Source organism: Phragmites australis, chromosome 3, assembly GCF_958298935.1.
Source record: "Phragmites australis chromosome 3, lpPhrAust1.1, whole genome shotgun sequence".
In the NCBI taxonomy this organism is placed as follows: Eukaryota; Viridiplantae; Streptophyta; class Magnoliopsida; order Poales; family Poaceae; genus Phragmites; species Phragmites australis.
The window spans coordinates 48773436-48796312 of NC_084923.1; the positions used below are offsets into that span (position 1 = coordinate 48773436).

At 44.6% G+C, this 22877-nt stretch overlaps 2 protein-coding genes across 2 annotated transcripts; both read right to left on the minus strand.

Annotated features, from left to right (window-relative positions):
- Positions 1 to 281: 281 nt before the first annotated feature.
- LOC133913666 (expansin-A7) lies at positions 282 to 3594 on the minus strand. Its single transcript, XM_062356878.1, has 3 exons — positions 3028 to 3594; positions 2595 to 2919; positions 282 to 1063 (listed from the first exon to the last, which is right to left on the minus strand). Exons 1-3 carry the CDS (start codon positions 3173 to 3175, stop codon positions 754 to 756), a joined length of 783 nt encoding a protein of 260 aa, XP_062212862.1. The 5' UTR covers positions 3176 to 3594; the 3' UTR covers positions 282 to 753.
- A 15845-nt stretch (positions 3595 to 19439) lies between these two features.
- LOC133910822 (uncharacterized protein At5g02240-like) lies at positions 19440 to 21586 on the minus strand. The gene is made up of 4 exons (XM_062353072.1): positions 21563 to 21586; positions 20363 to 20424; positions 19714 to 19837; positions 19440 to 19559 (listed from the first exon to the last, which is right to left on the minus strand). Exons 1-4 carry the CDS (start codon positions 21584 to 21586, stop codon positions 19440 to 19442), a joined length of 330 nt encoding a protein of 109 aa, XP_062209056.1.
- Between the last annotated feature and the right edge of the window lie 1291 nt (positions 21587 to 22877).

The window sequence follows — 22877 nt, forward strand, 5'->3', positions numbered from 1 at the left end:
GGCATGGTCGGTCGCGCCGTCGCCGTCACGAGCGCGACCCTCTCCGACCAAACTCAGGCGACGGAACAAGCAAACAAAAATCATCCCCAAAGCAGCCCTGCCCGCGGCGCGCTTTCGCTTTTCCCTTTAACGCATTTTGAGCGCAGGTCCTACCAACATTCACGCAAAGGAACCGGCATGGATCATCACCGTCATCATCGTGCAACGATCGTACCATTCAGTTCCTTAACCAAAACATCACGGCAATAAGAGGGAACAGTGGCAAAACAGTCCTAGTAATCTTCTTACAAGATCAATCACCTTACTGGTAATTAAAACCAAGTCCATGATAGAGATAACACGGCGTGTCATGGAGACAAATGACACGGGACGAAGAACAAGCAGCTGCGGGCTACACCCACCGCTCCCCAATTTAAGCTGCAGCTTGGCAGCCACTTCAGCCACTCTCAACACAAATCTCTACCCAACCCAACCCAAGGCTTACAAAGCACAGACACCAACCTTAAACACACATGCTTAGCCATAAGCACGCTCATGGAGTAGAGTACTGCTAGCGAAGATAATTTACCCTAACCAACTCTAGACTTTCCCCTTTTGTCCCTTGTTCAGAGAGGACTTGGACAACAATTAAGGCGGGAAGAGGTGAACTTAAACGGACATTCCCAACCTAAACCACGCTTAATGACTATACTAATTACGTATAAGAAGACCTTGACTTGTTTCTCTTGCATGAATCGAGACACGCCGGCGGTGTCAGACCCTGAAGTTCTTGCCCTCGAAGGTCTGGCCGAACTGCCAGTTGCGCGGGGCGGCGTTCCAGGAGGTGGAGGCGCGGCGGTCGCTGCCGGCGACGCGGAAGGAGAGCGCCTGGCCGACGAGGATGGCGTTGGACTGCCAGTTCTGGCCCCAGTTGCGCGACATGGGCATCCACCCGGTGCTCGAGCCCTTCACGCTCGCGCGCACGATGTCGCCGGCGCCCGCCACGTTCGTGATCAGCACCAGGTTGAAGTACCGGAACCCGTTGATCGTGAACCGCACACCCCCGGACTTCCGGCACGGCACCCTGCAAAACGATCATCATCGCATTCCTATCAGGAAACGCTACTATTTTTTTAAAGAATTATCAGATAACCAGTAAACAACAGATTGTAGCCGGCAATTAGCGAGCCACATGAAGCTAGCTTTCCCAGGGGCAGAACTGTGAATAGCAGTACATGCTGCTGTAGAAAGCAAGGACAGGACAGCAGCCATTGTCAGGGGGTGCAGGCAGAGAGAGTGCAGAGACGGACGAGGACCACACCACCTTCACGCGTGATGGTGGAGCTGTAGGACGGAAGGACAAAATGGCCCTTGGGCTTTACAAGTCACGAGGGGACCAGGCGCGGATGGAATGAAGGGCAAATGGGCCATTTCTTCAGGAGGGAGTAGGGTACATGGGGTGTCAGCCGTGGACGGAGGGGAAAGAACGGAAAAGCAGCGAGGGGAAGTTGAAGGTTGGGACACGGTACGGCCGGAATCACGGGTGTCCCCCGGACACCAAAGTGAAAAAGGTCAAAGGCTTGCTGCCCTACCATAGTGTTCTACTGTTCCTACGTCCCCCATGTTGTTTTGGAGGCTTCTCTGGGCCTTTTGCTGTGGCCGCCTCTGGCGTATACATCTACTGAAGAAATGGTGTGTCCAAATTTCCTAAACTTTTTTGGCTCTCAGCAGTGCTAAAAAGTACTTATTCCTGCTATGCTGTGTTAAATTACCCTCCAAGTGGTTCGTCTTCATCCATCCATCACATGTGACATGCCGGAATGCTCAATGGAGTAGCCTGTGTATGGTGCACTGAATTCGCACGGGCAATAGCCAAAGCTCAGATCTACCAAATATGACAAGCACTGCGTAGAGAGATGGACTAGCATCAACTTGGAACTGGACTCCAATCCTACTCACAGGAAGAGGTGCACCAGTTAACATAGGATGCACCGATGCAGTGACCCCTCCATTTCTTGCATTGCACAAAAACAACTTTGGGAGTACAGAATCGCGCATTGCGGATGCCTCCTACCCATCACCACCACCACGCCCCGCTTTTACAGCCGGATCCGGTGCATAGTACCATTCCACCGGAGCAGTAATTTCGCCGCCGTGATCAAAGGGACGAGGAATAAATCGCCATGCCGTGCCGGTTTGGGACCCGGTACGTGCAACCAAATCAACGAAGGTGAGACGGCAAAAAAAAAAGCAGGACGTTGCTGGACCGTGACCACGATGGAACGCGTCGCATCTTCTTTTCGCACGAACAGTGCAGCGCGAGGCGGGGAGAGGGAGAGGGTCATGCACCATGCCGCCTCAAAAGACGTGAGCGGAATCTTGAATGCAGATGAGCACAGAGCCCTGCCCTCCAATGGAGTAAAATAAACCCCGGTGCTCCGGCCAACACGAATGTCTTCTTTTACTACTTGCGCCGTCCCCAACGACCAAACCAAGAGACAGCGTCACGCATTGCTATCGAGGATTTCTTCGTTTTCTTACTGAAAACTAGAGATTTCATCAAGGATTTCATCAAGGAGTAGTGAGTGAATGGGATGGTGACTGGAGTGACGTACCGGCGGTAGGAGACGGGGACGATGCCGGCGCGGTACTCAGCGATGTGGAGGAACATGGGCATGGCGAGGTCGAAGTGGGGGCGTGGCGGGTTGCACCAGCCGCCGTCGTCTGAAGGGAGCGCGTAGTTGGGCGGGCAGAAGTTGGTGGCCGTCACCAGGATGGAGGGGCTCCCTGGGTGGCACCACCGCCACCCGGGCTGGTTCTCGCACTTGATCTCGAAGCACGCGCCGCAGCTCTGCCCCTCGTTGAACAGCGCCGTGCTCAGCGCCGCGTTGTTCACGCCGTACCCCTGGCTGTACAGGTTCCCGTACCCGCACGCGCCGCCTGCAACTCGCAACACACGTTCATTCGCGAAAGCTTCTTGAGACGACGACCGCACGAGAGCGATAGGAGAAAGAACTTCAAGGAAAGGTTGTGACTGAACGCACGTACCCATGGTGCCGGAGGCGTCGCTGCCGCCGTAGAACGTGGCGTGGGCGCTCTGCCAGCCGCCGCCGGTGTACACGCCGGGGATGCGGGCGGCGGCGGGGGAGACCAGCAGCGCCACGGCCACCACGAACAGCGCCGGCATTGCCGCCATCCCTCCTCCTCACTTGACTTCTCACCGCTCGCTCGTTGCACTTGCGACAGGACGGACGTTGTCAGTGCGCAAGCAGTCGGCAGCACCAGCAGCTGCAGGAAAGGGCGGAGGAGTGAAAGGCGCGCAGTGGTGGGAGGCGAAGGGCGCTCGCTATTTATGGAGGCACGAGGCAGACCAAATAATGGCGCTTGGGAGGTCGAGTGAAAAAAGAAACAAGACGGCCGGGGACGAGGGAAAATGGCTAGGAAAGCAGAGGAAAATGCGCGATTGATTGCCGGTTTTAGCAGCTGATGCCGGGAAGGTAAACTGGTTGGTGATGGTGTGGTACGTGCAGGTACAGTGCCGCTCCCTCTCCCTCCTGCAGTGGGCTGTTGGGACCTTTCCTTTTCTTCTTTTTCCTTTTTGCTATCTGGCACTGTTTGGAATTGGATGGGTCGGACTAGCAGTGGTACTTGATTGAGTTTGCCGCGGTTGTGTGACATGTTCCGTGAAATGGAGTGAGCACAGGAGATATGAGATGGTAAAAAATAAATATGTAAATATTATTAAGTGATAAACACATGTTTAGATGATGTACAGTAAACATAGTAGGACATGATAGTACGGCAAGTCCCAGCACTAGGTCGGAGTAGCAGCGGTGCTTGATTGCGTTTGCTGCGGCTGAGTGAGTAAAAAACGTCAGGTGTACAACAATTCGTGATCATGTTTACAAAGTTCGAGCGGTCATTTCTGTGGCTGGTTCCATAAATCCTGTGTATAGTCCAAACGATGCAGCGAGCCAGCGTTTCAAATCGGAAACTAGGAGAAATATTTATTGCTTCTATATTAGAATAGAGAAACGATTAGAATTGGTTTCTCAAGAGAATCACTCACCCCATTTACATACACTTTTTCAAAATCCGAAACCAGCATACTAGCAAAACGATGGAATAAAGTGATTCTTATTTACCAAATAATTCAAAATACTGCCAAACGGGAACTAAATTAACGGATCCTTTGGATTTAAGGAATCGGAATCGCAAAAGTTACTGTTATCGGCGACATCCGCTGATATCACAGATAACCGTACGAGCTGAAACATTCAAATTCAGGCTGTGTTTTCGTTGAAGACCGCCAATGGTACGTGAAATTGTTTTCCCGAACAATTGTACGTGACCATTCGCATTGCCCGAGCCATCATTCGGTCCGGTCTTTTTCTCACGGCGCTACCGTGCCCCAGGTTCTATCCGGACGGTAGCGGACGGCCGAGATGTCACGGTCGCGGAGCACGCTCACGGCTCCCTCACCCTCACGCGGTCATGCAGGGGAGACGGACGGGCGGGCGGGCCACCGAGGCTGGTTGGGTGGGTGCCCGCTCGCTTTGCGTCCATCGCAAGTTGTGCGGTGCCCCGTTCTCTCTCCTGGCCTCTGTTCCGGCCGCCGGCCTTCGCCTCGCCAGCGCTGACGGCGCGAGTGAATTCGATCGGCCTTGGTACGTCGTCCGATGGGCCTGCCGATGGGAGTTCTCTTTTTGTTCCAGCCAATCCTTTTGCTTGGTCCGGCGGTCCGGCCTCTTCCATGCTTCGCGCCCTAGCTGGCCACGGCGTTAAAGTCCCGATGCCAATGCCAGGTTTGAATAAAAGGCGCCGAAAAATATGGAGGGAACCAAGGCGAAACCCTTTTGCCGCAGGCTTGCCGCGGCGTCGTGAACCGTCTCGATCGTGCAGCAGCAGCCGAGCAGCGCACTGGTTTTCATCGGACTGCATATAAAACCATCGACGATCAAACTACAATGCAGGTATATATATACGCTTTTATTCAGCAAAACTGTGGTATCTAAGCTAGTGTTATATAGGGTTCAGAAGTGTAGCCCGTGCTTGGACAAATACTGCCATCATATTGTCACTAGCACTTTGCTAAGACTGATTCGAAGCATCGCTAGTAGAGTAGCATAGTATGCCGCACATGCACAGCCATCGACAATGATTGGAACCAGTGTTGCAAATTGCAATTGCAACACATGCCTGCAACTTAGTATGCCCCTCGGGAAATTGTGATCAGCCATCATCCTTATGGGCTCGCCATGTAGAGTGGACCAGATTAAACAGATATATGGTTAATATTTGAACTAAATTTGACCATGCCATTGTTTAGTGTAGGAGGACCAATATTAGTGACCAGAGAGTGAGTGAATAGATGTTTAAATAACTTTTTCTTTTGGAATTGATGGTCTCCTCGTATTCTTGAATCTAACATACCTCGAAACCACATACTAAAGTAAGAAAGATAAGAACATATTACAAGACTTCTAAAACTAATACCCCTCTTTGATACTCACTCTGGTTACAAATATAAGTCGTTTAGCCTCCTCAACTATTCTCTAAATATAAGTCATTCTCGAACTTCTATGCATTTTGTTTATCTTTTGTTTCCGTTTTGCCCTTGTTTAATAAAGACTAACACTCTCACAAATGAATGAGTTATCTTTTCCAATGCAGAATAAATGAAGGGCAACAAAGTCATTTGATCTACTTTTTTAATCCTTGTGCACAAATCTAAAACGACTTATATTTGCAATCGGAGATAGATGAGAACGTATGTTACATATAAGGTCATATCAAATAAAGCAATCAACTTAAAGAAAAACTCATAAACGCAAGAGAATTAGCCACCGAAAAAGAGATTTTTTAAGTTGATGGATCCAGAGGGTTATGATGATTGAAGACCAACTTATATCAGAAGATTAACTCTCTAACAATAAGAAGAACACCTCTTACAAGACCCAATAAGAGTAGCTCTCAAGAAAAACAAAAATCAACAAGAAAACATCAAAAAGTTACACCAAAATAAGGGAGCCAAAAGCAGGAGACTAGACGGAGATAAATTTAAGTATATGCAAAAACACTCTCTTCATTAAACTCAGAGAAATGCCCTCTTTTAGCAAATCATAAAGTATTTTTCTCACAAAAGCTCCGACTTAAATACAAGCTACACTCCCACCCCCCTCTCTCCACACAACACAAATGGACGGCTCTCAAAACTCTCCAAAAACTCTTTAAGTCTCACTCTTTTTCACCAGTCATACCCCTCTAATTATAAGCCTAGGAGGCTTACTTAACCCTTGAGCAATCATGCCCCTAAACTGACATTCACTTATGATGCACTCCCACCTACCATCGGAGATAGTTTCGTTTGAATTTTTCTCTGTCCATCGGATGGCCGTAGCGCCTCCCTGACTTAGCTTCGTCTCGACGCAAACTTCGCAATGATGCCACATACACTCCATCCACCTGCAGTTTTTACGGCAAAATCAGGACACCGCCTTTGCACGCTTCTCAAAACGTGACTCACAACCACTTGCATACACCTTATGCAAGCATCCCGATGATAACGCGTATACTCTGTCTTGCGATCTTAACCACCGGCAAGTTTCTCTCGCTCCTGATCCCACGAGTCGCCTTATTACTCGCACCAACATATATTTTAGTTTGACTTTGTCAATAGGTTGTCTCCCTCATATATCTCATGCTTTGCTTGACCTCTACGTGTACAGCTACGATCACCCTTAACTCTGCCTTGCTCTCTTGATCGTTCAGCACCGAGCTCCATGCTTAGCCTCGATCTTCCCTCAGTCGACCACAAAGTTGCATCCATCACCTACACATTATGAGACAAGCAAATATGTACTTCCAACACCATTTAACTCCATCACAAGTTAGTCAAAATTAAAATCTCTACAGAAATAACACATCTCTGAAAAGACGCGAATGCCAGATGATCTGGTGTTCACTCCTCCTGAGCGTCGAACCATCTGGCATATTCAACTCAGCAGACTGGCCGCATGAAATTCTCTCCGCAAGAAATAATCTGGCATGTATTCATGCCCATCGCCGGACCATTTGGTGCATCCATTCTTGCCGAAACCCATTTTGCACTCTCTCTGCAAAAATTACTCTAACGAAGCATCTGGCGTACACATTGCCCAACATCGGACCATCCAGGTATACAAGTTCATCAGAGCCAGTTTGAAACCTCTCTGCAAGAAAAACTCCGATGTTCACTGATGCCCAACGTCGGACCATCCGATATGTACTGCATATGAACGTTGGATCATCTGCGAGTTTATTTTCTTCAGCATCGGATCATCTGACGTGTATAATTTTTCTAGACTCAGAGACAAACACACAATCTCTATTTTCTCCGTAACTTTGGTTAGTTATGATCATAATTACAGAACATAATCATGTTCATGCAATCTCAAAATCATCAAACCAAATCAACACCATTGTAAATCACTCATCACATATAAACCAAGACACATTTTAACTTGATTTCTCAATCTTCTCCTTGATGAGTGCAATGACAACTTCACAAAGCACAAAAAATTGGTTTGAAGAAAACCTACGAAGCTCATCCAAGTGACCAAGAACTCAAGAAAGAGTAAAAGAAAATATCACTTTGCATAAGAAGATTGAAAAAGCCCAAAGATCGCCATGGAAACTCAGATGATCCTCTTTGATGAATGCATAGGTTCATTAGACATATTTTCTCTCTTTGTCATTTATGCAAGATTTTTTGTGTATAGCATATTATTCCCTTTTGGTAATGCAAACATTAAGAACAAAAACAACATATAATGCATAAACATACAATCTTAAATGAGCTTTCACAAGTATACCACAAAGCATTTGCAAGAGCTAGAAGCTTCAAAGGGTTATGAAGAGTGAAATGAGGAGCTCCCAATTGCACAAATACTAAAGAAAGATGCAGTTACACAAGAATATAAAGCTACACTAGCAAAACTGAAGAATTATTGGTGCGTTTAGGTTCACATAACCGAATCATGTTAAATAAGATCAAAACATAAGCATCCACTCATGCCGAGACAATACAAGCATTAAAAACTAGCCAATTTTAATATCAAACTAGGTAAACAATTATACAGGATAAAAGACTTTGCAAATGCTCACATATGAAACCAAGACTTAGTTACATTAAGTGATCAAAACAAAGTTGATCATTTTGGCACAACTTTTTTGTTATTTACTTTATTTTTATTCTCAAGTTGCCTCTTATGTAAGTGAAATGTCACGAGACTGGGTACAACAAGGACATCAAGGCTTCAAGGCAACCATATTGGAACACATTTTAGCACAAGAAACTTGATTCTACAAGATTTTTTAATTTTTACAAGTTATAAAGTTTTCACAAGAACAAATCAAATATTATCTTTATGACATAAGGAACACATATTCCCATAAGATTCTATCGTGAGCTAAAATTGATAAAGATAAAAAGTACAGTGCAATATTCCCCCAATCCACTGTCTTGAATCAAGAAGCCTAGAGTAAGATATTCACTAAACTAGCTTTAAAATGAGCACTGACTAAGCCAAAACAATGACATACATGGTGATCAAGATTGAAGCATTCTATAGTCTATATGATTCATAAAATTATCAAATACCATATTTAGAAAAGCTAGCTTATTCAAAATATTTTCATTTCAAAGCATCAAGAGTAGCATAAGATTGAATGATTGTTTCGCACAACTACTCAACTTAGTCCAAATTTAAGTCTAACAAATGAAAAATGCTAAAGACATATAAGCCAAACTCAACTACTTTGTTTATCATACAAGATAAGATGCAATGCAAATGTAACAAATACAAGAAAGAGTATATACAATTGCTACTTCCCCTCACACAAGCTCTCCTCTTAGAAAAGCAAATCGTGAAGCATCGAGAGGCTTGATGAAGATATCAACAAACTATTTTTGGGTATCTATGTATTTCACCTCAATATCTCTCTTCTCATTGTGGTCTCTCAAAATATAGTATTCAGCTTCACCAGTTGACTATGCAACACTAGACTATTTGTAAGAAGACCAACAAACAAGTGAGGTATCTAATATAATGACAAGTATCAGATGTACTCTTCCGGTCAATTCTATAACTAGCAAAATCCACATCTGAAAAACCTCGAAGAGAAAGCGAAGATGATGCAGAGAAACAAAGATCATACTCAAGGTTGTGCTTGAGGTATCTTAGTATGCGCTTCACTGCTTGGCGATGAGACATCCTTGGTGAAGTTTGAAAAATGGCACACAAGCGGACAACGAAGTGGATGTCAAGTCTTGTCATCATGAGGTATGGGAGGAAGCTAATCATGTTCTTATACTACCGCTGGTCTACCTCCTCGTCATTTTCATGCGGATCAAGCATAGTCGAGATATCCATTGGTGTCACTAGGGGCTTTGCATCGCTGATGTTAAACTTTTTCAGCAAATCATTAGTGTACTTCGTTTGATGGATTAATGTACTTTGATTGCATTGTTGAATTTGCAGCTCAAGGAGGAAGTTGAGCTAGCCCATTATCGATATTTCAATTTCTCTTCTCATAGTATCTGCAAACTTAGCCACAAGTACATGAGAAGAGACAAAAAAAAAAATATCATCTATGTATATATGTACAAGTAGTGTCGAGGGTTAGTTTCTGATAATGATTTTGGCGTGTACCGGTCGATGGGCGCGTGAACAACGCGTATGGTGTGCGTGTGTTTGTGATGAACTCAAGAACACAGGGACTATCCAGGTTAATGTCTTTCTAAGGATAACAACGCTACGTCATGCGTATTTTGTTATCTGAGTTTTTTAACTGGTTATCCATCCCTCTCTCTCTACAAACCGGTCCTTCTCTCTTTATATACTAGAGAGAATGAGAACTTACAAGTTAGCTCTTTTATATTTACCCATACGATAGCTAAACCCCTAGGCTCTTTGAAATGGGTGGCGCACGTGCCCCTTTTTGTTCTGATGAAGTAGTCGAGCCCATCCTATCCGCTGGACACCTTCACACCTACTCCACCCCGGTTAGCTGGTACGCCCTGTCCCATCACCGGTCTCGCACACGCATCTGTGAAGTAGTCTGACACACCTATGAGTGGAAGGAAAACACTTGAGTGGAATACATTTAATGAGAATACATAGGTTTGATGAGTACCTCTCCCATGACCAGCGAAGGTTGGTCGCAGGAATATCTTATGTGGTAAGGATCCTGACCATGAAAATGCAAACTGGTTGCGTGGTGGGATCCTGATCTGGGAAAGAATCTTCTGTCAACTAGATATTAGCTGGTGTGTGCCCTCAGAATAGAAGATTCCTATTATGTACACCGACAAGTAGGAAATCATTGCCATGCCTACAGGTAAACAAAATTTTATCCACAGAGCTCATCACATACCCATGTTCTAGCAACAAAGACTTAAACCTATCATATCAAGCCCTATGCGCATGTTTAAGCCCATGCAAAGTTTTCTAAAGTTTTTATACTCTATATGGGTATTTTAGGTGCTCAAAATACATGGGTTGCTTAATATATACCTCTTCCTCTATGAAATCATTTAGGAAAATACTCTTGACATCTATTTGGTACAACTTAAAACCTTGGAATGCCGCAGATGCTAGGAGGACCCTAATGGTCTCTAGTCTAGCTACTGGAGCAAATGTCTCTCCAAAGATTATCCCCTCTATTTGAATAAAACATTGAGCCAGAAGTCTAGCCTTATTTCTCACTATAGACTCATCCTTCCCCTATTTGTTTTTAAAAACCCATTTGATGTCTATAGTGCGAACATTTGAGGATGGCTCTATATGGATCTAAACTTCGTTTCTCTCAAAATTTTCTAATTATTCGTATATGGCATTGACTCAATTTGAATTAGAAAGAGTGTGTCTAAAATCATGAGACTCAAAAGATGCAACAAATGCAGAGTCAGTTAAATGAGCATGTTAAGTAGATTTGGACATCGTTACCCTCTCACCAAGATCGCCGATCATCAGCTGCAGGGGATGCCTCTGCTGAATGTGTTGTGAAGCCTCGCGCTGTGAAATGACTTCCTCCTCAATCGTTGCGTGTGCAGGCTCGAAAGCAGATGAAGTAAACATAGATGCTGCAGAACCCTCTGTCGGTGTTGAGGAAGCGGGAACCAACTCAGGAGAAGGTGTGATGGCAGGAAGTAGTAGATCATCCTCATGATCACCTAGAGCTGGAAGGTCGTCATCTAAAAAGATATTTTTTCTCATCTCTTGTTCACCTGCACACTCAAGAACAGGGCTAGAACAAAGGGTTAATTCATCAAAAGTCATATCATAGGATTCTATGATGGTGTTAGTGTCAAGATTATAAACCCAATAAAAATGATCATGAAGCGAATAACCTAAGAAGATCCCATCGGAAGAATACGACTCAAACTTGTCAATATTGCCACGCTTTATGATGAAGCAACGACATCAAAAAACTTTCAAATGAGAAATCTTCAGCTTCCTCCCAATACACAGCTCATAATAAGTCACATTCAAGATCAAGCGTAAGAAAATTCGATTTGAGATGTCACTGGTGATAGGCATACGTTGGGATAGCTCGGGTGAATTTTTTTTTGACTTTTTTCAGTCTAAAAAATACAAAAAACGTAAATCAGTCATAAATGTCGAACTATAACTGTGATTCGTCATTTATAACTTGTAATAAGTGACAGATCAAGTACCAATGAACTTATTGGTGACGAGTCCTTACGCGTCACTTATAACTCACATGCTACATGTACATACTATTTATCGTATGAGATACTATTTATATTATAAGATACGTATATAAAAACACCTACCAAACATAATTCCTATATATATAAATTATGATATATATCAACTTGTTTCTCAAGTGCAAACAGTGGCAGTAGCTGCCATTCGTTTGGTTCATGGACACGTTGTGCGGAGGTAGGGGTTATGCGCGAACTTCATGTACCCAGTGTAGGGGTGCTTACATCCTTATAAACGTGACATGCCATGTGCTTATTGGCTGTACGTATGTGCTCATCAACCAACAAGACGCTCTAGCTAGCTAGCGAAGATGGCTTAATTTTCACGCTAGCTAGTACTAGTGCTAGCAGGCAGTGAACTACCACTCCAGGCAAGATATAGTCGCAGCATTCCAGATAAAAGAAGTTGATGACTATCTAAAAGATCGATGCAGAAGAGATATAGTATCGTTTTTCAGCTGTCAAATTCCCAAGATTCATAAGGACAGCCATGGATTTTCAGTCGAAAAAAATGTTTGCTAGAGCAGCAAGACCGAACAAACAGGCGACGGTGGAGGATGAAGCAGCCGTCCCTCGGATCCCTCCGTGTTCAGCGGCATCCACCATGGCGACCCATTACTCTCCGTACGCCCGTCCACGGCCGGATGTCCCACCTCGAGCCGATCGCCTCGAAACCGCACCAAATTGATCGCACACATGGCGCGCCCGCGACGGTGCCCGCTTCCCGCCGTTCACACGCACTGATCAGGCTGGTCCCGCAGCCACGCAGGCCTCGCACCCGCGCTTCAAAGCACCTCACCAATATTCAAGTCGACGTTCTCTTCTCATCCAGGCTTCCCATCCCTATTTATGTCGTCTGCGTGACGCATGCCTGCGTGCATAAATCGGACCATGCTGGCAGGGGTCCTGACGCACAGTTCAATCGGGATACACCTCCTCAAGTGTTCGGCGCCGGAGGTTCCAGGCCTTAAATTGGCACGGCAAACGTACAGGATTTTACTAGCAGGACGACGGTTAAATAAACAATGTTCGTTCAAAAGAAAAAGACGGTTAAACAATCACCAGAGGCGTACGTGAGCCGCCAGCGGTTCACGGCCGCTGCCACCCGCGCGCCAAGCGCGGCCGGGGCACGTACGCCCACCTCCCGGCGCGACGGGCGGGGGGACGCGACAGGCCGAACGGAACCTCGCTCGCGCGTCCGTCGTTTTCGGAGGAAATTCGTGTTCGCTGGAGCGGTGCGGTTTGGTTGGGTTCGGTGGGTGCGTGGCCGTGGCCGTGGCCGTGGCCCGGCGTGAATGCGATGGCGACGGCCGGGCTCGTAGCCTAGCTCGCCGTGCGGTACGCTTGCCGGCTGCCGCGCGGTCCCGGCGCGGGGCGTGGGAGGCCATGTGGCGGGTGGGTGAGCCCGTCTCGTATCCGCTGCACGCCATCGCTAACGGTTTCCTTGGCCGCACTCGCGCGCGTGTTAATTTTCGCTCCAGCAACAGCAAGTGCCGTCGGTTCTACGTCTTCGGCGCGAGGTCAAACGCTGCACTACTCCACGCAAGTTTCACCGGCACGGGTACAAGTCAACTTTGAGCTATGATTTAAACTCTCCTTCTCGTACGAGTGCTGCTGATCTCAAATCATTGGTGTGGTTGGTCAGCTCTAGGTTACCAGGGTTGTTGCTACCTCGTAAAGGTGAAAGGAGTAGACCATAACTTCCAAGGCTAAACTAGCTAGCCATGTGAGATTTCGGCGTTGTACAGCAGCAAACGAGAGTCGCAACTTTTTTTAATTATATTATTTTATTAAAAAATTATAAAAATAATATCTAAAATCTGATATATGCAGAAATAAGTATATATATCGGTACATGAAACCGTTGGTACTCCATATGCCGATATGTTATATATACGTGCGCCAACAGGTCTAATGTCCCGCGTATGATATAAATTTTTTTATAATTTTTCATATGATTTTGGATAGAGATGATCTTTATATAAAAATTGTACCTATCCACGGTATCTAAAACTTTACAATTAAACAATTTTGCATTTGAATCTATTTAGATGTTGCAAATATCATATTTTATATATTAATTTTGTGATTTTCTAATAAAATAATATTATATAAGAAAGCTCCAACACTGACACGTACAGCCATTGTTTCTTTGCGACGATATTCCCGCCAATGGGACCTGGTCGGATTTAGGACCACTTTTGTTCTTATATGCCATAATTTTTTTTTGCTATACTCGTTAGTTGATTAAAATCTTCGCCATATTTTAGTAATATTTAAAGAATCCTGATCATATTTTTTGTCACTAACGTGTAAGATCTTAGCAACAGGATAATAATCTTATTATAATTATAACTATGACACTTACCTAACTTTAAACGTGATAATCCGTAGTACTTAAGTTATAGTTATACGCCAAACACACCGCAGGCGCTAGAACTACCTGTTTTGGGACTTTCCCAGCGTAGCTGTAACGATTTGACCTGACGGACGGCCGTAGACACGTGGTAGTACGGAGTACTATGGACATGGATCGAGTGCTGCAGCATAATCCCATCCCAGACGAAGCTGCTCAGCAGATCATGCACGGTGTTTCTATGATCTTTTCGGCGGATTTTTTTTCTTCAAATTGGCCCTTTTTGCAAACTTTTTTGTGCAAATAGATGCATGACAAAACAAATTCTAAAAATGGACCCTGATCTCGGCGTGCTATTAGGGTGTGTTTGATTGGTCGAATAAAATTGAATTTGGACGTGATCGGCGTGCTATTGAATAATATGTTACAAATAGATTGTTTGGTTACATATAACAGATGATACATAAATATATTTGTTAAATATATTGGATGGTACGAGAACATGTTTAGTTGTTTAAAAGCCATATATTATATCAATGCATAGCTTAATTATTTTACAGAAATAATAATTTTTATATTTGTTATTATCAACAAATTATGCTAATCAGCACTAATCATTACTAATTTTAATTAATCATAACTTAAGTTATCAATGATCATCACTAAATATATATATATAATAACAATTAGTTATGGTTAATAACATCTAATTGTAACTAATGTTTAACTAAAAATCTTTAATAACCATTGATAGCCACTGATCATCATTAACCACAAGTGATTAGTAGAATTGACAGGACTTGTATAGGGTTATTGGGTCGATTTTACCTCAGAGCTCGGTACAATATCTTCTCAGTATATTCTAATAATTTGAACCATCTCATCCGAAATAGAATGATATGATACAACAAATTAAATATTATGACTTACTCCCATCGTACACCAACTTATATATGTATTGATTCATTTAAACAACCGAACCCACTCTTACTTTACGCAAGGTATGTGGGTCGGGATAACACTGATCCATATACTTGACGTAAAGTAATAGTAGCATGCCGATCTCAGTGTCCATTTTTAAAATTATTTCATTAGGGGTCTATATGCAAAAAAAACTCGTAAAAAAGGGCCAGTTTGAACAAAATCACGATCTTTTCCTGTGGATCTCATCTGTGTTCCGTTGGACAGACCAAGGTGGAGGGGTTCGGCGTCTCGGAATCCGAGCAAAGAAAAAATGGACATATATCTTCGTGAAAAACACCCTACCTAGCTAGAAGGAATTGCGGGCTTGCGGCTCAACGCGTAGGGAGGGAATATTTGTACCACTCCCTAAATTCACAGCAAGAAGAATACATCAGAGGAAGAGGATGCCGAGCCAAGCAGAAGGGCGAACAAATCTTCAGACAAAGGGAAGAACCGAAGAACGTACATGCTGCTGCTCTCTCTCTCTCTCTCTCTCGCTCTCTCTCTCTCTCTCTCTCTCTTCAATCGGTGCTTCAATCTACATAGGCAGAAGCAGATCATGTGCTTTTGCGATCCGAGATGGAAAGAAGGGGAACGGACCGGAAATATTCCCAATCTCGGCAAGTATGAAAAAGAGCCGGCTTTACGTGACTTTCGTGATGCAGCAAGCTGCTATCCCGTAGAGGAATTTTAGCGCACTTTTGCAATAGTCCTATGTGAAATTGACAACTGCATTTGCACCGACGCCAATCCGTTGCACATTAGTGGTAGTGTGCTACGCTGTTAGCAGATGCAGATAGAATCGCACATGATCGCGCCCTGACGCGACCAAGTTTCAGACGTTTCACACTGCCCCCTCCCCAGTTTCATACTGAACCATGGACCTCTCCATTGAGAAGTCGCTGACGCTTCTTCAGTTCTGCTTCCACGTATAAGGAAGTTTGCTGTTGCAGAGCTCTGCTTAACATTTACTATCGAATAGCCAGGTACAAGTAACTTGGCACTAATATATTTGGAACACAAATGGATAACGCTCCAGATCGAGAACGTCAACGAAATCTGCAAGTAATGTCATGTGGTCGAGCATGAGGCGTCGTCTCTTCGAAATCTCACGCCAGGAGGAGGCCATGTGCTCGGCTCCTCTTTTTTCTTTCGTTCGGCCGGGCACACTGGGTTGGTTGCGCGTCATCTCCTGTCGTTTTTGTATTCATTAAGATTGCGTTAGGTCGCGATTCCTACTTACCACTGTCTGGACAAATTGATAAGGGTTTGACCTGACTGCTCCGGTTTTTTCTTTTAAAAAAGCCCCACTTCAGTGGTAGAGGTTTATTCTTCTGATTATCCATTCTGAACAGCCCAGCTCATGCAAACATGAAATGGAAACGCATGCTATTCAGACCTGAGCTCTTGATTCTTGAGTCAGAGTTTCATACACCTGAGAGTTCAGATCGAGTCCAGAAAATGGCTTCGTCAGATAGTTCTTCTCTCTCTCTCTCTCTCTACAGATTGAGATTCTTTCTCCCGAGTTCAGTGAGGTCATCCGTGAGTTCTCGTCGTCGTTCCAGCAGGCAGCCTTGCTCTCTCGGTAGTAGTCAATCTGGCTGCTTGCAAGTTGGCATACGTAGTGGCCGTCAGTCCAGCACCTAGAATCGCTGAATAGGAATTTGGCGCCACCTCCTTGTTCGGTTGGACGAGCGAGCAGGGCCAGGACAGGGTGGGACGACTATGAATTGACCAATAGCCAATGATGACCAGATCACCGCCGTGACCTCAACCAGATACTGCCATAGAGTGCTTGCATTGACCCGATGAGCAGCAGCGCAGGCACAGCACGCGGCTCGAGTCACACTACTCGCTGCTAGTGTGTGCGCGCTCCAGAAAGCAGCCGCGGCGGGCCAGTCGGGACAAGCACAAACGCCGCCCGCCGCACACGTCGCAATGCCTTGCCAGTCTCTCCGCGTCAGGTTGGACTTTGGACGCGTGCTGCGGTGGCGCCGCAGCCTTGCAACCAGGGAGCGAGCGAAACGGATCGTGGAGCGAGGTGGAGTGGGGGGGGGGGGGGGGTTCGCGAAACGGATCGTGGAGTGGGGGTTCGCGCTCGCATGCGGTCCCTTCCGTAGGACACAGGCTGGTGCGACCTCCGAGCCTGCGACGGCGAGACGGGGTCGGCGTTGTGCTGGGTTTGGGCCTTGCTTCGTGGGCGCTGAAGGCTCGGGGGCAACCGAGCAAGGCATCGTCGGGGTGGGCTGGGCGGTTGGTAGTCGTAGCCTCGTCGGAGATCTGCATGGGCCAATTCTGGCTGCCAACAGAACGAAACGTGTCGTCAAAGCGTGAGGCAAGTATTATTGGGCCCATTTTATTTGCGCTTTGGACTGTGCATGTTGGGCGGAGCCAATAGGTAGTTCGGGTAGGCCTAGACTACCTGAGCTTTCGCCGATTTTTCCTATTAGTTAGCCTAGCGTCTAGCCCATTAGAAAAAAGGAAAAAAAAAAGAAGGAAAGAAAGGCCCACACAAGACTGCATCATTACCAATCGCCACTGGCCCATCGATTCCCCGTCCGCTTCGCTCGTCGGTTGCACGCAGTCACGCCTCGACGATTCCCGATCCTCATCCCCTCTCTATTCCGCATGGGGACAGCCAGCACCGGAGCTACCGCACATCAAGACTATCCCACGCCCAACGCCAATCGTCGTCCGTCATTCACGGAAGCATCGTTCTGCAGCCCCGGTCGCCCGTTGTCCGTGGAGGCGCCGTACGACAATGCCAGGTCGCCCGCCGTCCAAGGAGGCGCAGTTTTGCAGCATGTCGCCCATTGGTCGCACGAGGGCAAGCCACAAGCAGCAAGCCGTCATCAGCCGATAGGTAATAGGGCATTTGTACTCTTTTTCTAAATTTTGTTGCAATGTGGAATGTTCATTTAATGAATTAATCGGGAGAATTGAGAAATTAGATCGATTTACTTTCACTATGAATTGTGAAGGTAAAATTGTTATGACATGAGGAGGAATAGAGACATTGCATCACTTTTTCGAAACACATGAAGCGAAGGTGAAGAAGATATGGTTTCCTCCAACTTGATAACTTTTTTTACGATATGAGAAAATATGATAGATACAAAGACCTAAACAATCTTGGTGAGCTCTCTATTTACGATTCAGTTACTTCATTCTTTAATTGATATTGATCACATCGACAGCAAGTGTTGAAATAATATATGTGATAAGTTATTGCAGGACTGTTTAGTCATATTTATTGAGCAAGGTATTTTTGACTTTTATGCTCACTAGAAAACGTAAATTAGAGTACTATAGTGGTATAGTAATGTTCTACTTATGTAAGATTTTATTTCGTATTTGAACTATTAATATTAATTTTTTTTGCAAATTTCAAACTTATATGTTGATTTTACGATTTTATAAGACCTTTTATATATTTGCATAGTACTTTTGATAAATTTTACATTAATATATTGAAATTGTGATGTTACAAAATTTCGGAGCTTAGAGAGGGTTGAAAGGCTAGAGATGTACAGACAATGGCATGTGAGGAACCTCAGGGCAGGCTTCAGGCAGTCCTTGTTGATGAAGATAACAAGTAGATGCTAAGGTTGGAAGGGCCGCGTCATTTTTGCTCTTTCGGCATGGACTAGCTAGACCTATACATATTAGCTGACATATTCTATGCATTTTTTTATTGTTTTGCCATCTCATCTTGTATGATGTTTATGTTGAGGAATTCTGACACTTCTGGTGGCATTTTTTCGCAAATTCAACTTGACTGCAATAAAAGCTGCATAGGTGTCTGCCTAACATATATATGTAATTGAATAACAAGTGTTTGTCTAACTTACTTTGTTCCTTCCATCATAGAAGACAATAATTTTGTTCATTGAATCGGTAGCACCATTAAAATTTTGTTTGCTATCGTTGCTTCATAAAAATAAAATATTTAGGTGATGAGATAGTCATCAAAATTATTGATTTGATGATGCTATGAGAACAATAAAATGGAGATAGCAATATAAGCTCACTATGTGCCTTGTACTAAGAACTAGGCAGCAAGTTGCAGACAAGAAACTACTACTATGTGTCGTTTGAAGCAATGGGAATACTTGCAATTTAAGAAATCAAACTAGTGGCTAATGCCTGCATAATTTATCCTATTATGCAAACAGTCGCGCTTGAATAGCTTGATTGATTGGTTCTTAACAGTGTAGACATTGACAACTAGATTTTTTTTTTCATTCAACAGTTTTGAAACTGCGGTTTTTGCAATTACACCAAACTGCAGCTCCGTCATACAAGTCCACAAGCGATGAAATGTAACACCATAAAAATCTAGAATTGTGAGTAGGGTTCTTAGTAGACCACTCAAAACCAAGCAGTAATTTGGGAGAACAGTGCCCGGAAGTCTTTCGTTGGTGTTTCCACACCTTTAGGCTTTGAAGCCAAATCAAACGCCTTGAACTTTGCCTCTTCATACTGCAGAGCCTGTTGCCAGAAAAAAAGGTTTAAAATTAGAATGGCTATCTTACCATGCCTGTCCAATGTACCCATAGCAATAGCAAATTAACTTGATCCTTTCAGACAGATTTGTATAGATGGTGGTTCAATGCATACATCTTAGCAATACTAGTAGGTATACCTGAACACAAACTTTAGCCACATCTCCTCTTGGAATTGACTTGGTGTTAGTCTGGAGAAGCTCATCATCTTTCCCAACAATCAACTCCCTCACTCCCCCCTCTTCGTCTTGTAGACCTTCGAGCCTAATATTTAAGGGACAGAAAAGAAAAGAACATCAGATGGTATATTGGTATATTTCTTTTTATTAGCTTAATGAAATTGTCATGTTTTACACAAGACTATATTACACAAAGTAAATTTTCTTGTAGTTGTCATGAAAAGAAAGATTTAGCACAACATTCCACACAATCCAAAAAATGTTTCTTTAGATGTACAAACCACAAGAGAAAGAAATATACCAAAATGAAATTAGCATAACTAAGTATACATGCAGAAAAATTAGCAATAGCTCGGTTGATAGAGTCTCCAGTTGAGAGGTCGCCCACTCGAGCTCGAACCTGGATTGTTGTAGGTCGTGTGAGTAACTCCTTAAAAGGTTCGGTACTCCCTTCTCTTAAGGCAAAACCAAGAGGATGTCTTCTTCCCATAGTCGAGATTTAGATGTACAAAGCACAAGAGAGAAATCTACTGAAATGAGATTGACCTAACTAAGTATACAAGCATAATTTTTTATTTATTTTGGTCTAGACGTTTTGTGTACTGTGTACCTTATTATTGTATAAGGGACTCCACTGTCTGCCAAATACTGTTCTGCCTTGTGCTTCCATACCTACAACAAAAATATGAAACAATCAAGATCTCATATTTACAATAAGGTGATCTAAGAGGATTGTGATTGTGGTTATTCCATTGGATGTGGATCATCACCACTGTAAATTAGTGGGTCAATTGTACAGTGAGTAAGCACAGATCCTTGCACTTTTAGACGTTATGTAATCATAACCCATAATTAGGCAATCTTTTCTTAAGGCCCTCTCATAGATTATACAATTTTCATCATCGATGGACGAAAAAATTGACAGGAAAAAGAACAAAGCTTCAGATACGAACATTCAACCCCGTAAGAGGATGCATACATCTCTCAAAGAAACCAAGGGGAGCTTTATATGTAGTATTGCCATGTTAACTCGGGTTTTTTTAACACCCTAAATTTTTAATTTTCGTAATAGTTTAAAATTTTGCTAGAATTAAATAGGAGTTGTAGATTTTGTTCAATTTAGAAGGAAATTGATTTCTAAATTTAATTTGCCATAGGTTATATCTATATTTGATGCATTCATGTTGCAGTAGGCTTTTATGGGTGAAAAATGTTTGCAAAAAGTTCGCTAGAAGACGCTCATTTTAAATCTCTTATGAAAATGGTTCAGAAATAAAATGAAAAGACTTTCCTAAATTCCTAAACCTAACCGGACCAATTTCCTTCCCAAAGCCCGCCTAAAATCCACCTCCCTCCCCCCTCTCTCCCCTCCTGGGCCGCCCTTTCCCTCCCTCTCCCACTTGGGCCTGGCCCAGCCACTTCCCCCGCCCCCTCTTCCGCGCTCTGGATCGAGCCGGCCTGCCCTGTGTCCGAGCCGACCATCTCCCGTGCTGAGCTGCTTCCCTCTCTCAACCCATGTCTCTACCATGTGGGCCCGAGCCGAGCCGTGTCGTAGCCGAACCGCTCTGTCCGGCTCCCCTTCTTCCTCCTCTCTCCCTATTTAAGCCCATCCAGAGCACCGTGCGCCCATTCTCCACCCCGTCCGACTGCTCTTGCCCTCTCTCCCTCTCTTTTGCACCGTCACCGTTCTTCTTCGTCCCCGCCTCCAATGAGAGCTCCACCACCACATTTTTCTCAGCAACCGAGATGTCTTTACCCTGTTTCTCCCCTCTATAGCACCGCAGGGTCACCGGTGGACCTCCCGCCGCACCTCGATATCGCCGTTGACCTCCATTGTCGTTCTCCGTCGCCCACTGTCCCCAAGCGCATCTCGGCCGTCAAGACCCCTCGGTAATGACCTAGTGCGCTCCTCTTCCTTTTGTGGTAGATCCCATCGAGTTCCGTAGCCGAACACGCTTGTTAGTGTGTCTCCGGCGTGCTTCCGGTGAGGTTCGCAGTGGTGCTGCCATCCCAAGCTGCCGACGGTGGATAGAAGACCGCAAAGCTGTAGTAGCCATTCAATCTTGATCGTGTGGCTCAGATCGCATACCTCTTCACTCATGTGTGTAATCAATCCACCGTGGACCATGGACCAGCCCTCAAACCGGAGCTTCTCTGAACTGGGCTGATCCGCTAGGAAGCTGCTATACACTAAGGTGAGGCATCCCCTACCGTTTCTTCATTGTTTTCGAGCTCGATTTGACCCTCATGTTGTTTAGACCCAAGTTTAACCTAGCCTAGATCCAATCCATGGAGTATTTTGAGTTTAGCTCGGTGAATGTTGTTCAAATTACTTTAGAAGCACTCCACTAGTCACATAGAGCATTTTGGTACTTTTCGTCGTTGAAGGTTTCGCCAGAGTCCTCGCTCGTGACCCCCCAAAGGCGCGCTGCTGGCAAGGTCTGGTGGTCTGACCGTCGATAGGTCCGGTCTAACTGCCAGTTAGGGCCGAAGAGTCCGAGTTGAAAACCTTATACAGGGGTCAAACCGTCACTAGGGCCAGTCTAACCGCTATACAGCGGTATGGCTGCCAGAGACCAAAACCTCCTGCACACCGGCGGTCTAACCACTAGTTCAATGTCGGTCTGACCGCCAACCTCTGAAAGCTAGATGGACTTAGGTTAGCTTATCCGGGGTTTTAAACTTCGAAGCCTTAATCACTTAACGATCTTTTACAAATGTTTCAAAGCACTACACTCTAGTATTATTCAAGCATATATCATGTGCATACTTTTACATTGTTTAATTATTTATACAATGCATTCTTATTCTATTTAGATAGCGTTGCACCGACAATCCAAGGGAATGATGCGATGCCAACCTCAAGGAGTTTTGAGAATATTGTGCGGGAAGTATCAGGTAAACCATAGAGCAGCAAGACAAGTATATAAGCATATTGTACCATTTGATTGAATTATGGAGTATAAATTGATAAGTTATGCTTTATGTAAGTTTGCATGTACAGTGAGTCAATGTTGGATGTCTATGGGTTAAATCTATGTTGATGCATTACCTCTACCTTGAGTTGTTGATTATCTATATCCTTGTAGCCTTAATAACATTGTCGATGTGTAACTTAAGAGTCA

What these genes read in the sequence shown, in the direction of transcription:
- LOC133913666 (XM_062356878.1), bottom strand. Translation starts at nt 3,175, where the DNA reads ATGGCGGCAATGCCGGCGCTGTTCGTGGTGGCCGTGGCGCTGCTGGTC. An exon ending in CGACGCCTCCGGCACCATGG is followed by an intron (nt 2,920 to 3,027) that starts GTACGTGCGTTC and finishes TGCGAGTTGCAG; the next exon opens with GCGGCGCGTGCGGGTACGGG. An exon ending in GTCCCCGTCTCCTACCGCCG is followed by an intron (nt 1,064 to 2,594) that starts GTACGTCACTCC and finishes ATCGTTTTGCAG; the next exon opens with GGTGCCGTGCCGGAAGTCCG.
- LOC133910822 (XM_062353072.1), bottom strand. Translation starts at nt 21,586, where the DNA reads ATGGAGGTCAACGGCGATATCGAG. An exon ending in AGGTCAACGGCGATATCGAG is followed by an intron (nt 20,425 to 21,562) that starts GTGCGGCGGGAG and finishes TTTTTGTTGTAG; the next exon opens with GTATGGAAGCACAAGGCAGA. An exon ending in TGGCTAAAGTTTGTGTTCAG is followed by an intron (nt 19,560 to 19,713) that starts GTATACCTACTA and finishes TTCTGGCAACAG; the next exon opens with GCTCTGCAGTATGAAGAGGC.